This window comes from Podarcis bocagei (genome assembly GCF_964188305.1).
Source record: "Podarcis bocagei genome assembly, chromosome: 2".
NCBI lineage: Eukaryota > Metazoa > Chordata > Lepidosauria > Squamata > Lacertidae > Podarcis > Podarcis bocagei.
Genome location: NC_138126.1, coordinates 17090838 through 17106992, shown reverse-complemented (window position 1 = coordinate 17106992; position 16155 = coordinate 17090838). Strand labels below are relative to the sequence as shown.

At 48.5% G+C, this 16155-nt stretch overlaps 2 protein-coding genes across 2 annotated transcripts in view; one reads left to right on the top strand and one right to left on the bottom strand.

The window, feature by feature from the left end:
• The first annotated feature begins 213 nt into the window (after nucleotides 1-213).
• NELFE (negative elongation factor complex member E) lies at nucleotides 214-14138 on the top strand. Its single transcript, XM_081183412.1, has 11 exons — nucleotides 214-354; nucleotides 2229-2325; nucleotides 3661-3733; nucleotides 3839-3984; nucleotides 4747-4821; nucleotides 7065-7099; nucleotides 8412-8644; nucleotides 10070-10214; nucleotides 12644-12698; nucleotides 13459-13561; nucleotides 13954-14138. The coding sequence occupies exons 2-11, from the start codon at nucleotides 2251-2253 to the stop codon at nucleotides 14025-14027; spliced, it is 1014 nt and encodes a 337-aa protein (XP_081039538.1). The 5' UTR covers nucleotides 214-354; nucleotides 2229-2250; the 3' UTR covers nucleotides 14028-14138.
• Nucleotides 14139-14549: 411 nt separating this feature from the next.
• CFB (complement factor B) overlaps nucleotides 14550-16155 on the bottom strand; it is a 40099-nt gene continuing 38493 nt past the window's right edge. Inside the window, exon 18 of the mRNA XM_081182130.1 lies at nucleotides 14550-14877. Coding sequence (XP_081038256.1) covers nucleotides 14695-14877 — 183 coding nt within the window. The 3' untranslated portion in view covers nucleotides 14550-14694. The remainder of the gene's footprint in view (nucleotides 14878-16155) is intronic.

The following is a 16155-nucleotide window of genomic DNA, read 5'->3' as shown; positions in this document are numbered from 1 at the left end:
CCTACGCAGGCGGTGCCCGCTCACTGTTGCCCAATGGCGGCGCGGCATGCAAATTGCAAAAGGTCTCGTCGCTTGCGTCGCACGCATGCTCAAACTGTTCGCGTTTCGAACGTTTCCGCCCTGCCTTGCAATTCAGCCAATGAGCGGCCGATATGTAAATCGCTCCCTAAACGCGGGCGAGCGCTCTCGTTTCATCGTGGGCCCCAATCAGCCAATGGGCTTCGCGTTGCCGGGTGGCTTATGCAAATATACGTAGAGAGACTTCCTCCCGCTGCGTGGCTTGTCCCAGAGGCGTGTCTAGAGCGTGCCGGGAGAGAAGGCTCGCGCGACAGGGAGAGGACGCGGGAGCAGCTGGTGAGTGGGAGGCCGAAGGAGGGATGTGATTGGTGCAAAGCGCGTTGCATTCCAAGGTATCCCCAAGTAAATAAGCAGGCAGGGAAACGAGTGTAAGGGAAGAAAGGGTCGAATAGACCACGACTTTTTTGGGTTACATTATATAATTAATGTATTCTATATAATAATATAATATAATATAATATAATATAATATAATATAATATAATATAATATAATATAATATAATATAATATAATATAATATAATATAATATAATATAATGCTTAAGAACTATAGGGTATACCATTTCCAACTCCAGCCCTTCTGCTGGGAGTGCCTTCTAGGGTCAACCTAACCTGGGAGTGGGTGAGGGTGCTATGGCTGACGACAAATATTGCAACTCCTCCTGGATCCCTTTATTGGGATACCCTTTTGCATGCAGGGACAAGCAGAGGCTACAGCCTCCCCTCTGTTACAAGACTAAGGCTTACCCAATGCCTACTGCCGCTGGAGCTAGAGCCTTCTGGAAGGGAAACCAAAGGCAGGGGCACCTGGGTCAAAGACTTAGTTTGGCGTGCGCGCGCACACACACACACCATGCATATGCATGTTGGAAAAACGCCCGGGAAGGCCGCCACCTTCCCAAGACACCGGGGCGTCTCTCCGGTGGTCACTCTCTGGCTGTAAATCTCCCTCAGTCCAGAGAGACTGGTGATAAGCGACACCTCCCTCCTGAGAGGAGCACACTCGTCTTCTGGCATCTCATTGCAGAAGAAAAGGACAATCAGCAGCTATAAACTACTTTATTTACAGTCCATATATACAGAGAATCCACCAGCATGTCTGCTCTCTCTCAGCACCAGTACAGAACAACGTCTCAACCAGAAAGTAACTTCTCACAGTACTCAGACTTCCTTTCTCACGCTCTCACTCACATGATATAAACAACCATAGTGCTACTTGCTAAGCAGCTAGTGAGATAAAAGTCCTAACAACACACACAGGCTGGGAGCTTCAATGGCGCCCCTCTGGAAGCTTCACCCTGGGGCGAGCAAACCCTGGCTACCTACCTCCTGTAGCTATGACGCTGCCAAAGGTGGGATATCCGTGCAAAGCCTAGCTGCAAATGGGCTTGTACAGTGGTACCTCAGGTTAAGAACTTAATTCGTTCTGGAGGTCCTTTCTTAACCTGAAACTGTTGTTAACCTGAGGTACCACTTTAGCTAATGGGGCCTCCCGCTGCCACCGCACGAGTTCTGTTCTTATCCTGAAGCAAAGTTCTTAACCCAAGGTACTATTTCTGGCTTAGCGGAGTCTGTAGCCTGAAGTGTCTGTAACTTGAAGTGTCTGTAACCTGAAGCGTCTGTAACCCGAGGTACCACTGTAGTTGGCATGACCCAACTTCTGCACTTAAATTTGTCTTCCAATGGAATATGGTGCTTCGAATAAGGTGTGGGATTCCCTCCCCGCTTCCCTGGCACCTTCGTTATGTATTTTTTGCTGACTGCTGAAGACACACATGCTTTTGACACTTGAAAGTCATCTTTTTTTTGGACCTGCCCTATTCTCTAGGCTGCTATCAGTTTTAAATATTTTTAAAAAATATTGTGAACGTGCTGGATCAGCTGACAGCCCATCTAGTCCATCATTCTGCTTTTACATGGGCTCATCAGAATTCTGGGCTAGATGGGCTATCTATCAGCCTGATCCAGCAGAACCTTCTTAGGTGGTGTTATTTGTTCTTGCTGTTATGGAGACCCTGTCTGCAATCCCCTGTTCTCCACAACCATTAAATGTGTTGGAGGAAGAAGCCATGTTGCACTATGGACCCAGGTTGGTTGACCAACCCACAAGCTACCGCTGATGGCCTATTTTGTTGTCTTCCCTTTCCAGACGGTGACTTTGCTTATCAGCCATGATTGTCTTACCCCCGGGATTGACAGATGAAGAGGAGGCACTGCAGAAGAAGTTTGCCAAACTCAAGAAAAAGGTCAGACTCCTTTTCGTCGATGCCGATGGGTAGATTCCACCCTAGGCAGGCCAGGCTGAATCAAGTTGTTGTTGGCTGTTCAAGGCCGTTGGTCCACCCAGTCCCAGCCAGCGTGGCCAACAATCAGACACAAGAATAGAAAGAAGCTTTCTGGATCATATAATAGAATCATAGAGTCGGAAGGGACCTCAAGGGTTTGTCAAGAGTTCAGCCTACACTCGAATAGGACCCTGGCAGAGACACATGCCCGACTGGCATGTTCTCTCCCTCCTGGTCTTTCGTTCGGGAGCTTCAAAAGCTTTCTTCTGCCCAAACATCACAGTGACTGATGCCAACCGACACCGGCACACTTAGGGATCCACAGAGTTTGCACAGTTGCGTAACAGACCTCAGCGACTCAGCATTTTGGCTAATCTACTTTATTTACATATAAACACACATGGAGCACTGCAACATGGCTCCCTCTCTCTCTAGCATCAGACAACAAAGAGAAAAAGAAGAAAGGACAATAGTCCCACTTCACGGAACACAATAACACAAACATCCTGTCCCACTCTGTGGAGTCAAAACACATATCGTCATGTGAAGACAACAATCCTATGACTGCAATCATGGAGCAGGAATTCTAACAGGGTCATCTATGCAGGAATCTAAACAAACGCTTAAAAACCTCAGAGGAAGGCGAGCCCACAACCTCCCAAGGGAGATCGTTTCACTTGCTGCCAGAAAGTTCTCCCTGATGTTTACTCAGAATCTCCTTTCTTGTAGCTTGAAGTCACTGGTTCAAGTCCTACCCTCCAGAGCAGGAGAAAACAAGCTTGTTCCCTCTTGCGTGTCATGGGACCCATCTAGTCCAGCATTCTGTTCTCACAGTAGACAACCTAATAATAGTAGTAGTAATAATAATAATAATAATAATAAATAATTTTATTTATACCCCGCCCTCCTCAGCCAAGACCAGGCTCAGGGCAGCTAACAAGCAATAATAAAAACAAGTTGATTGAAATACAACTTTAAAAACAAGATTAGAATACAACATTAAAATGCAGCCTCATCACAGGAGGAGAAAGGAAAAAAGAAAGAGGGAGGGAATCAAATTGATTCTAAGCCAAAGGCCAGGCGGAACAACTCTGTCTTACAGGCCCTGCGGAAAGAAATCAGATCCTGCAGAGCCCTGGTCTCATGAGACATGCCTCTGGGATGATGGGGAGTTGTAGCCCAGCAGGGTCACCTGTTGGTAGATGACGACAGAAGAAGACTGGGTCGAAGGGAAGGGAGGGAAATAGGTTTGGAGATGCCACGTTAAATATGGTTGTTGTTCCTCCTCCTCCTCAGAAAAAGGCCCTCATGGCCTTGAAGAAGCAGCAGAGTTCAACCAGCCAAGCCAGCCAGGGAGGAATTAAACGCTGTAAGTCGGACTTCCACCAAGGGAGGTGGGTGGAGTGGAGTAGGGTGCGCCTGAGTCCACCAACACTTGGGACATTCTCTTGCATTTTTTCCGCCTGCTTTGCAGCCATCTCTGACCAGCCGGTCGTGGACACGGCCACAGCCACGGAGCAAGCCAAGATGCTCGTCAAAACGGGGGCCATCAGCGCTATCAAAGCCGAGAACAAGAACTCGGGGTTCAAGCGCTCTCGCACGCTGGAAGGGAAGCTGAAAGTAAGGGGGGCTAAGTGGGTGGAGACTAGGGCTGGGGGGTGTCTGGTTGTCAACGTTGCGATATATCACCAGCTAAACATCGCAATATGCCAATGTATCACGATGTCTGAAATAAGACAGAGGCATTGGATGGCTTCACAGTTTTACCTGCATCACACACACACACACACATCATGGTTTGTGTTATATTTTGCCAGGTCAAAAATTATGATTCCTTTTTTAAAAAAAAATAAATAAATTTTTATTAAGTACAAATTGGAAAACATACATATTTACAACAAAAGAAAAAACAAAAGAAAAAAAATACATATAACCAAGGAAAAAAATTAGAGAATACTTTGTCCCTTTTCATATTTACAGTTATTTATACCTCTATAAAATGCTATTCACAATAAAGGAGTGGAATGAAAGATAAGATACCAGAAAAAAGGGGGGGGGGGAGAACAAAGAAAAAATAAAGAAGTAAAAGAAAAAGATTATAGGTGAAAATTTTTAAAAGTAGATGAGTATTCACTATACATAGCCGTTTCCCATCTATATTTATATTCAATTGTATAATTTCATCTTGTCCTTATCTACCTTAAATAAAGTGTGTTTTTTTAAAAAAAAAGAAGGTCAAAAATTATGAACCGATATCACAATACGGACTTCAAACCAGTTTAGGGCGATATATCAATATATTCCCCCAGCCCTAACAGAGACTGTGGGAAAGGGTGAGCAGGGTTGTCTTCAGCAGGGCCTTAACATCTTGCTTGTCTTTAGGATCCCGAGAAAGGACCCGTCACGACTTTCCAACCTTTTCAGCGCAGCATCTCTGCAGACGACGATTCTCAAGAGGTACCTGGCATTTGAGTTCCTGGCTAAGGGAGGGAAATGGGGTGGGTTGGCGGAGAGCTAGGCAATCCGGCTTGCTCCTCCGCCTTCGCTAGTTCACGGGGGCGCCCCAGGGCAGTATAAATTGTTTCTGCATCCTTTATGGAGCTCCCTTGTTCAGCCGGTGCACGTGGAGGAAGCTGCCTTTTACTGACGCAGATCCGTTGGCCCATCTAGCTCAGTATCTAGTAACAGATCTAGTAACCATCTAGTAACAGATTGAGGTTGAATCCTGACAAGACAGAAGTACTGTTTTTGGGGGACAGGAGGCGGGCAGGTGTGGAGGATTCCCTGGTCCTGAATGGGGTAATTGTGCCCCTGAAGGACCAGGTGCGCAGCCTGGGAGTCATTTTGGACTCACAGCTGTCCATGGAGGCGCAGGTCAATTCTGTGTCCCGGGCAGCTGTTTACCAGCTCCATCTGGTACGTAGGCTGAGACCCTACCTGCCCGCAGACTGTCTTCCCAGAGTGGTGCATGCTCTGGTTATCTCCCGCTTGGACTACTGCAATGCGCTCTACGTGGGGCTACCTTTGAAGGTGACTCAGAAACTACAACTAATCCAGAACGCGGCAGCTAGACTGGTGACTAGGAGCGGCCGCCGAGACCATATAACACCTGTCTTGAAAGACCTACATTGGATCCCAGTACGTTTCCAAGCACAATTCAAAGTGTTGGTGCTGACCTTTAAAGCCCTAAACGGCCTTGGTCCAGTATATCTGAAGGAGCGTCTCCACCCCCATCGTTCTACCCAGACACTGAGGTCCAGCGCCGAGGGCCTTCTGGCGGTTCCCTCACTGCGAGAAGTGAGGTTTACAGGGAACCAGGCAGAGGGCCTTCTCGGTAGTGGCGCCCTCCCTGTGGAACGCCCTCCCACCAGATGTCAAAGAGAACAACAACTAACATCCTTTAGAAGACATCTGAAGGCAGCTCTGTTTAGGGAAGCTTTTAATGTTTGGTGTACTTCAGTATTTTAATTTTTTTTGGAAGCCGCCCAGAGTGGCTGGGGAAGCCCAGCCAGATGGGCAGGGAATAAATAATAAATTATTATTATTATTATTATTATTATTATTATTATTATTATTATTACTGTCCGCGCTGGTTGGCAGCAGCCCACCAGGGTTTCAGGCAAGGAGTCTGGAGGATCAGACGTAGGGCCGTCTGCATGCAAAACATGCTCTCCCATGGAGCTGTAGCCTTTCCCCCAACATGCAAGGATGGGTCCATGGGAACTGCTGGTGCTGTGGGCCCCGGCACACCTTCAGACAGGCCGGCAAGGTTCTGTGATGGATGCCGGCCGCTGTTCATAGTGGGAGGGGGCCAAGTATGCTCAGAGCTGCAACTGGAAGACCCACAAGTATCCAGGAGAGCTCAAATCAAGCTCCCTGCCTCCAGGTTTTACTTTCCACACCGTCAGAGGCAGTATGATTGCTAGTTGCTGGAAATATCTGGAGAGGAAGGTGCTCCTATGCTCAGATCCTGATTGCAGGTTTTCCCTTAGGCCAGTGTTCCCGCAGAACAGTAACTACCAGAGAGATGTCAACATTTTCAAAAGTAGGAGGTCCATGGTTTGGCTGCTGAAAAACAAGGGCTGCACGATACTTAGGGGATTGGGAACAGCTGCCTTAGACAATTCGATCGCCAACTGGGAGCATAGCTGGCAACCTTTCCTTTTTTTGCGGGAAGTTCCCTTATTCCAGCGCCGCTTCCCGCTGCTATCCCGGATTGTTAGATATCCCGTAGACTGCCCCCGGGACAGGTGAGGCTGCTGATCCCTTCTTTTCGAGGCTGCTGAACCCTTATTTTCAAATCTGAAAGTTGACAGCTATGACTGGGAGAGCAGATTGTTGGGCTAGATGGGGTATTGGGTCTGATCCAGCAGGGCTGTTCTCATGTTCCCAGGATGTAGCCAAAGGGATTGATGCTGAAGAAACAAGGACACTGTTTTGAGCTCTCCATGAGCTCCACTCCAACCCCTGTTAAGCCACAGTTCAGCCAGTCATCCATGCTTGTAGCTGCCACGTGACATTGTGGAACCGATGAAACGAGGGGGAACTAGATCCCAAAAGATCTTTGAGGTGGCAAAAAGAGAGAGCAGAGGTGTTTCTTTTTAGCTACCAGAAGTTTCTTGTTTCAGCCCAGGGCTACTAGCTGCTAATTTTAATATGACTGACGTCTTGTCTTTTTTTTTTTAAATGTTTTGTTTCAGTCACGGCGTCCCCAGAGGAAGTCTCTCTATGAAAGGTTGGTTCTGTTCATAATAAAATCTGGATGATTTGAGCTTTAAATATTTGTTTTGGCCTGTAGGATCAGGACAAATCCCAGAGAACTCCAGCAAACAGTTTTTGGGTTGTGGCAGTTTAATAATTATGAGGCTCCCCACTCCTGCTCTGATCTGTTGATCCCTTCTCAAGGGATAAATGGCCTTAACAGCTTAGGCCTTTGAAGATCTATTTGTTTCAAATGATACATAATAAGGATTATTTCACTGATTACGCTGCTGGTTTCTCAGCTTTTAGGTTGCTTGTTGTGCTGGTTCGAAGTGCATTTTCGAATTATGTATTAATGGCAGGTAATTTTCGGCACTGGCGGTGGTTTCGAAATGTGTTTTTAAAAATGATTACAGTGGTACCTCTGGTTGCGAATGGGATCCGTTCCGGCGCCCCGTTCGCAACCTGAAAGGAATGCAACCCGTGTCTGTGCACACGCTGGTCGCAATTCACCACTTCTGCGCATGCGCGTAATGTCATTTTGAGTGTCTGTGCATGCGCGAGCAGCGAAACCCAGAAGTAACCCTTTCCGGTACTTCCGGGTTGCCGCGGGACGCAACCTCAAAAGACGTAACCTGAACTGAACGTAACCAGAGGTATGACTGTATCTCTATTTTGAAATGTTTGGTATTTGGTGACTGAGAGCGGCCGCCGAGACCATATAACACCGGTCTTGAAAGACCTACGCTGGCTCCCAGTACGTTTCCGAGCACAATTCAAAGTGTTGGTGCTGACCTTTAAAGCCCTAAACGGCCTTGGTCCAGTATACCTAAAGGAGCATCTCCACCTCCATCGTTTTGCCCGGACGCTGAGGTCCAGCTCCGAGGGCCTTCTGGCAGTTCCCTTGCTGCGAGAAGCCAAGTTACAGGGAACCAGGCAGAGGGCCTTCTCAGTAGTGGCGCCTGCCCTGCGGAACACCCTCCCTTCAGATGTCAAAGAGAAAAATAACTACCAAACTTTTAGAAGACATCTGAAGGCAGCCCTGTTTAGGGAAGCTTTTAATGTTTAATAGGTTATTGTATTTTAGTGTTTTGTTGGGAGCCGCCCAGAGTGGCTGGGGAAACCCAGCCAGATGGGCGGGTTATAAATAATAAATTATTATTATTATTATTATTATTATTATTATTATTATTATTATTATTATTATTATTTGAAACCTGCAGTTTACAAATCGCATTGTATTATTGAAATTGTGATTTGAAGACACACGTTCTTTAGATGCTGCCTTCAAAGTGAAAGAAAAATGGGCATAAATGACGCTTCTCCCATTCCATGCTCTTTCCCAGCTTTGTGAGCTCCAGCGATCGCCTGCGGGATCCAGAGAAGGATCCAGAAGTGGGCAGGGATCCAGACAAAGAGCCGGACCGGGGGGAGAACCTCCGCAATTTCGAGTGGGACTATGACCGTGATCGCAGCCGGGACCGGAGCAGAGAGTGCGACAGAGACCGGGACCGGGACAGGGATCGTGATCGTGATCGTGACCGAGACAGGGACCGAGACAGAGAGGGCAGCTTCCGCCGTAAGGACTCCTTGGGGGCAGAGTGGATAAAAATCAATGATTTTTAAATAAATAAACAAAATCAGATTGTTCAAATTTTAAATGGTTTTTTTAAAAAATTAAATCGGATTTTAAAAATACAATAGTTCCTCGGGTTACATACGCATCAGGTTACATATGCTTCAGATTACAGACTCCGCTAACCCAGAAATAGTACCTCAGGTTAAGAACTTTACCTCAGGATGAGAACAGAAATTGTGCTCCGGTGGCATGGCGGCAGCGGAAGGCCCCATTAGCTAAAGTGGTGCTTCAGGTTAAGAACAGTTTCAGGTTAAGAACGGACCTCCAGAACGAATTAAGTACTTAACTCGAAGTACCACTGTAAAATGCTTTTGGAGGGGAAATATTGCTAAAGATAGTTTTCTATTTAAGTTACATTATAGCCCAAAGGCTATTCATCAGGAAATAAGGATTTGTTTTAAGATTTAATGTCTACGTTAAAAAAAAAAGTTTAACCATATCAGTTAACGAACATGGATACATATGCTATAATGATATTGTTTTAGTTAAATAAATTGCTATTACGGAAATGATTATTATCAGCCTTCTTTATGGTCCAGCTCTCACTTCCATACATCACTACTGGGAAAACTATAGCTTTAACTATACGGACCTTTGTTGGCAAGGTGATGTCTCTGCTTTTAAGATGCTCTCTAGATTTGTCATTGCTTTTCTCCCAAGAAGCAGGCGTCTTTTAATTTCGTGACTGCTGTCACCATCTGCAGTGATCATGGAGCCCAAGAAAGTAAAATCTCTCACTGCCCCCATTTCTTCCCCATCTATTTGCCAAGAGGTGATGGGCCCAGTGGCCATGATCTTCGTTTTTTTGATGTTGAGCTTCAGACCATATTTTGCGCTCTCCTCTTAACGACCCACCTAACGACCCTTAAGAAACTACAGAATTCTTTGGGGGAAGCCGTTGCTGTTCAAAGTGCTCTCATAGTGCTTTAAATGTAGGGTGTGGAAGTGGCCCTGGATATTACAATCTCACGGAATTGCTGGCATCAGGTTTTGAATACAGTGGTACCTCTAGTTACGAACTTAAATCGCTCTAGAGGTCCGTTCTTAACCTGAAACTGTTCTTAACCTGAGGTACCACTTTAGCTAATGGGGCCTCCCGCTGCTGCCGTGCGATTTCTGTTCTCATCCTGAGGTAGATTTCTTAACCTGAGGTACTATTTCTGTGTTAGCCAAGTCTGTAACCTGAAGCATCTGTAACCTGAGATACCACTGTATCACATGAGCCGGTTGTGAACTAGGATACATAGAGTTCCCAGGAAGGGTAGGCAAAGGTTTCAAAGGGTTTTTGGCATCCGGCTAGGTTTAAGAGGGCCTTGGGGCGACAGGAATGTTTTCTGAGCTGTCAATCTTCCTTTCCTAACCCAGGTTCAGATTCCTTCCCGGACCGACGTGCTCCGCGCAAAGGGAACACGGTGTACGTCTACGGGGCGGACATGAAGCAGAGCATGCTGCGCACTGCTTTCTCGGCCTTCGGGAACATCATTGATCTCTCCATGGACAATCCCCGCAAGTGAGTGGTGGGAAGGACGGCAAGGTTGGCCCAAGAGCCAAAGCTTGGGCCATATCCAAGGGGGGGGGGGAACGTTCAAACGACACCTCACTCCCATATGGACATCCACCAGGAAAGCCACCCAGGGGGACTGGAACAAGCCAGTTAGATGGGGAGGGTACTACTACTACTACAGTGGTGCCTCGCAAGACGAAAAGAATCCGTTCTGTGATTCTCCTCGTCTAGCGGTTTTTTCGTCTTGCGAAGCAAGCCCATTGACGAATTAGCGGATTAGCGCTATTAGCGGCTTTTAGTGGCTTTTAACGGCTTATCTGCTGATCGGATCAGCTGATAAGCGGCTTAGCAGCTTAGAAAAAGGGGGGGGGGGAACCAGCAGGAACTCGCAAGACATTGTCGTCTTGCGAAGCAAGCCCATAGGAAATTCGTTTTGCGAAGCACCTCCAAAACGGAAAACTCTTTCGTCTAGCGAGTTTTCCGTCTTGCGAGGCATTTGTCTTGCGGGGCACCACTGTACTACTACTAATAATATATTGGGGGCAGAGCAGTGCTTTGCATGCAGAAGGTTGCAGGTTCAATCCCTGGCATTACCAGGTAGGCTGGTGCCTGACATCTCCACCACCTGGAGTTGCATTCCTGGGAAACATTGGATCTGGACTGTTTTCTCGCACTGATGCCACATCCTGTATCAGTATCAATGAATTTCAGCAGCCAAAATGCCTTTTCTGTGCAGCCTGTGCAGGAGCAGCGGTCAGCGTTATACTTACCGTATTTTTTGCTCCATAAGATGCACCCGACCATAAGACGCACCTAGTTTTAGAGGAAGGGAACAAGAAAAAAAATACTCTCTCCCTCGCTGCGCAGAGCCCCTTCAGCGAAGCGGGAGGAGAAATGGAAGGGGCTCCGTTTCGTCTCCCACTTTGCTGAAGGGGCGCTGCACAGCTTTCCGTCTCTGCACAGCGGCTCTCCAACAAAGCAAAGTCAGAACAGCAAGAGGGATCGCTGCACAGCGAAAACAGCGATCCCTCTTGCTGTTCTGGCTTATGGGATAGCGTGCCAAGCCTCTTCAGGGCAGGAGGAGCACTCCGGCTGCGCTCAAGAGGCTTTGCGCAGCCTGCATTCGCTCCATAAGACGCACACACATTTCCCCTTACTTTTTAGGAGGGAAAAAGTGTGTCTTATAGAATGAAAAATACGGTAATTGTTGTTGCTTATCTTTACTTGGCCAACCTCACTGCCCTGCTCGTGGTTGTGAAGAATATTCTTACGTTATGAACGATTAATAATAATAATAATAATAATTTATTATTTATACCCCGCCCATCTGACCAGGTTTCCCCAGCCACTTTCGGCAGCTCCCAGCAGAATATTAAAACACCATAAAACATTAAAAACTTCCCTATACAGGGCTGCCTTCAGATGTCTTCTAAAAGTCAGATAGTAGCTTATTTCCTTGACATCTGATGGGAGGGCGTTCCCCAGGGTGAGTGCCACTACCGAGAACGCACTCTGCCTGGTTCGCTTTAACCTCACTTCTCACAGTGAAGGAACTGCCAGAAGGTCCTTGGAGCTGGACCTCAGTGGCTGAACGATGGGGCTGCGGACACTCCTTCAGGTAGACATGGACGAGGCCATTTAGGGCTTTAAAGGTCAGCACCAACACTTTGGATTGTGCTCAGAAACGTACTGGGAGCCAGTGTAGATCTTTCAGGACCAGTGTTATATGGTCTCAGCGGCCGCTCCCAGTCACCAGTCTAGCTGCCGCATTCTGGATTAGTTGCAGTTTCCGGGTTGGCTTCAAAGGTAGCCCCACATAGACCGCATTGCAGTAGTCCAAGTGGGAGATAACTAGAGCATGCATCACTCTGGTGAGATAGTGCGCAGGCAGGTAGGGTCTCAGATGGAGCTGGTAGACAGCTGCCTTGGACACAGAGTTGACCTGCGCCTCCATGGACAGCTGTGAGTCCAGAATGACCCCCAGGCTGCGCACCTGGTCCTTCAGGGGCACAGTTACCCCATTCAGGACCAGGGAGTCCCCCACACCAGCCCACCCCCTGTCCTGCCAAAACTACTACTGTCACCATTAAGAAAAATAGGTAGGAATATATATGTGGACTGTCCCTGGATAAAGCGATTCTTCTTTAAGTTCTCAAAGCTCAGCCTAGATCAAGATTGTCATCTGAACTAACCGTAGGTGTAACTGAGAATCACAGTCACGTCTGTCATTTGAAAAATAAAGACGTTAGAGCTGTCCTGCCAAAAAATGGCAGCTAGGCATTCCGTTTCAGTGACTGCGACCTTGGTTAAAGGAGCCATTTGGCACCTAGCTTACATATTTGAGTTTCTAACACTGCTGGTAAGGTAAGGCAGCCAAGAAGACAATGCCTTTTTCCAGAGATCAGCCGTTAACCCTCTACTCTCTCCCTCCTCAGCTGTGCTTTTGTCACTTATGAGAAGATGGAGTCTGCGGACCAAGCCATTGCTGAGGTAACTGCCATTGCTTTTTCCCTCCGAGTTGCCTGAAATGTCCAGCGCCAAGGGCCTTCTGGCGGTTCCCTCACTGCAAGAAGTCAAGTTACAGGGAACCAGGCAGAGGGCCTTCTCAGTAGTGGCGCCTGCCCTGTGGAACGCCCTTCCACCAGATGTCAAAGAGAACAACAACTGCCAGACTTTTAGAAGACATCTGAAGGCAGCCCTGTTTAGGGAAGCTTTTAATGTTTGATGCATTACGGTATTTTAATATTTTGTTGGAAGCCGCCCAGAGTGGCTGGGGAAGCCCAGCCAGATGGGCGGGGTATAAATAATAAATTAGAAATATTCTTATTATTATTAGAAATGAGCCTAGGAAAAAGCAGGAATGGGGTGATACCCAACATTAGTCATTAGAATTAAGTCCATGGGTTTTCGTGAGTCTGCCCTGGATGCAGAGGAGTGACGGGAGACAGCGTAGGCTCAGAGCCTGGGGTTCGGTGGTGAGTCGACGACACGTGGTTAGAGGGAGAAGAGAGAGAGGACTGGCAGGAGGAGGTGTTGGGAGCAGAAGAGGCAACAGGGTTTAGTGAGCAGGAAGAGGTTGTGACAGAGAGCGGGCAAGACTTGGAGGCAGGGGAGGAGGAGGGGCAGAAGGCAAAGATGGGGGCGACTTTTTGGTTCTATTGCTCTTTAAGGTGCTTCAGGGTTCTCTGGGCCGTGGAGCAATTTCCGTAGAAATGGATTAAGGCACCCCACCCCCTTGCCTCCTTAACAGCTCAACGGAAAGGTGGTGGAAGATGTCCAGCTGAAAGTCAGCATTGCCCGCAAGCAGCCCATGCTGGACGCAGCCACCGGCAAATCGGTGTGGGGGTCTTTGGGTAAGTGCCGGAGGAGAGGGGTCTGGAATGGGGAGGCAGGAACCAAGTTCCAAGACGATGGGAAGTGGTTTGAGTGTTGGTAGTGGGGGATATGGAACTCTGGGATCTCCCAAGCTCCCATGTTTTGATGAGAGGAATCGGAGAGGTAAGTGGGGTCAGATTCCCAGAGAAGTGTGTGCTAGTAATAGCAACCAGCAACTTTCAGTCTGCCAATAATATATCCCACTCGCTTAAAAGGGGTTTGGGGCCTGGGAGTCCACCACCAGTTGCCCCAGAATCTGCTTCTTTTATCGTCTTCAGAGGTTCAGCTGGGTAGTGTGAGAGAAGCTGGTCACCTTTGCCTTGTTGTGATCTGTGATCCTAGATGTCCCTCCCCCCTCTCTCTTTTCCAGCTGTGAAGAATAGCGCCAAGGGCTCTCACCGGGACAAGCGATCCCAGGTCGTTTACAACGAAGACATCTTCTGAGGCCTGTGGGACAATCCCCATTTCGAGCGGTGGGGTGTTTCTTAAATGTTTGATTTTTGTTGTTGTTGTTAAGATGTGCAAATAAACATTGGCTGTGTCTTCGAAAAAGCACCGTATTGCTTCTCTCCAAGTCTGTACCTCAAAATGCACCTGAGCCCGTGGCGGAAAGACTTGTTCTATAATGCACCTGGCCACGGAATCAGGAAGGCAAGGTGTTAGTAAGAGAACTTAGATGATGCTCAAAGATTATTAGGCAGATTTATGTAGGATAGACCCTTTCGGTGGTTTGGTATGAGGGAAGAGTTCCTGTGGCACATTGGTGTCTCTTTTTTTGAAAAACAACATGTTTTGATGTCTTCAATTTCATCTCTTTGTTTGATCTAAAAACTTATTTGAGAAAGGGGGAGGGAAAATAGAAGCTTGGGATTGTGAGATTGCTGACGTCTAATCAGATATAACCTCGTAACTGGGGTGAAATATTCACAGCTATCCGAAAGACACCAGTATCACAGAAGAGAGCTATTTATCCTTTTTCTTCGCACAATGGAATTTAATATACAATTGTTAAAACTGCATTCACTTTACAGGATTTCAAGATACGCATTCTATTTACACAAACCACCCCAGGTGCGAGGTGGAAGGGGGGGTGGGAATCGGGGAAAAGAGTCTACAGGAAATCCAGTCCTTCGTCCCGGAGCTCTTCCCTGAGCCAAGGCAAGACCTTGAAGAGGTTGATGTGAAAATCCCTGGCATAGGCAGGGGACATCTCGTGGCGATTGCGGCCAGTTTCGCAGACAGGCAGTTTCCTGTTTCTACAAACGTCAACCACGCCCCAGCTGATCACGCCCACCTGCAGGGGGAAAGAAAAGAAGAGGCTGGAGTGAGACTACCAGACATAGCGTACAGTGGTACCTCGGGTTACAGACGCTTCAGGTTACAGACTCCGCTAACCCAGAAAAAGTACCTCGGGTTAAGAAATTTACCTCAGGATGAGAACAGAAATCGTGCAGCGGCAGCCAGAGGCCCCATTAGCTAATGTGGTACCTCAGGTTAAGAACGGTTTCAGGTTAAGAACGGACCTCCAGAACGAATTAAGTTCTTAACCTGAGGTACCACTGTATTGGCCTGAATATAAGCCGCATCTTTAAAATTCAGGGGGGGGGGGAGAGAAAAAAACATAATACCTGCCACCGCAACCCGCTGCCCCCCCCCACAGGCGGGCACCCGCCCAAGCAGTGGCTGGGCAAGAAGAGACATTCTGCGGGGGGCGCATAGCTTGCCTCACACTGCGCCAGGCAGGGGCCCCCCACTCCATTAACAGTGGTGAGGCAGGCAGAGGAGGATTGCACGGCAGCGCCACTGTGGCAGGCCCCGGTGGCACAGTCCCGCTGCTCTCGGCAGCAGGCAGGACCCCCCCCCCATGACAATGGAGGAGCACAGCAGGAAGCGTGAAGTGGCAGCACCAGCGGCCGCCCACTCGCCACCCCTGCAAGGGAGTGGGGTTCACTGTATGTCTGTTTCAGCAGCAATACAGTGGTGCCCCGCAAGACGAACGCCTCGCAAGACGGAAAACCCGCTAGACGAAAGGGTTTTCCGTTTTGGAGGCGCTTCGCAAAACGAATTTCCCTATGGGCTTCCTTCGCAAGACGAAAGCCCATAGGGAAATCTCCGGGACAGCGGGGAAGCGCAGCGCTTCTTCCCCACTGTCCTCGGACCTCCTCCGAAGGCTGGCGGTGGGGCGGAAAGCCCTTCTCCCCGCGCCAGCCTTCGGAAGGCTCCTCCGAAGGCTGGCGGTGGGGCGGAAAGCCCTTCTCCCCGCGCCAGCCTTCGGAAGGCTCCTCCGAAGGCTGGCGGTGGGGCGGAAAGCCCTTCTCCCCGCGCCAGCCTTCGGAAGGCTCCTCCGAAGGCTGGCGGTGGGGAGAAAAGCCCTTCTCCCCGCGCCAGCCTTCGGAAGGCTCCTCCGAAGGCTGGCGGTGGGGAGAAAAGCCCTTCTCCCCACGCCAGCCTTCGGATGGCTGTCCTGAAGACTTGCGGTGGGAGGAGGGTTTTCCTTCCCACCGCCAACATTCAGAATGCTGTTCTGAATGTTGGCGGTGGGGAGGAAAAACCCTCCTCCCACCGCAAGCCC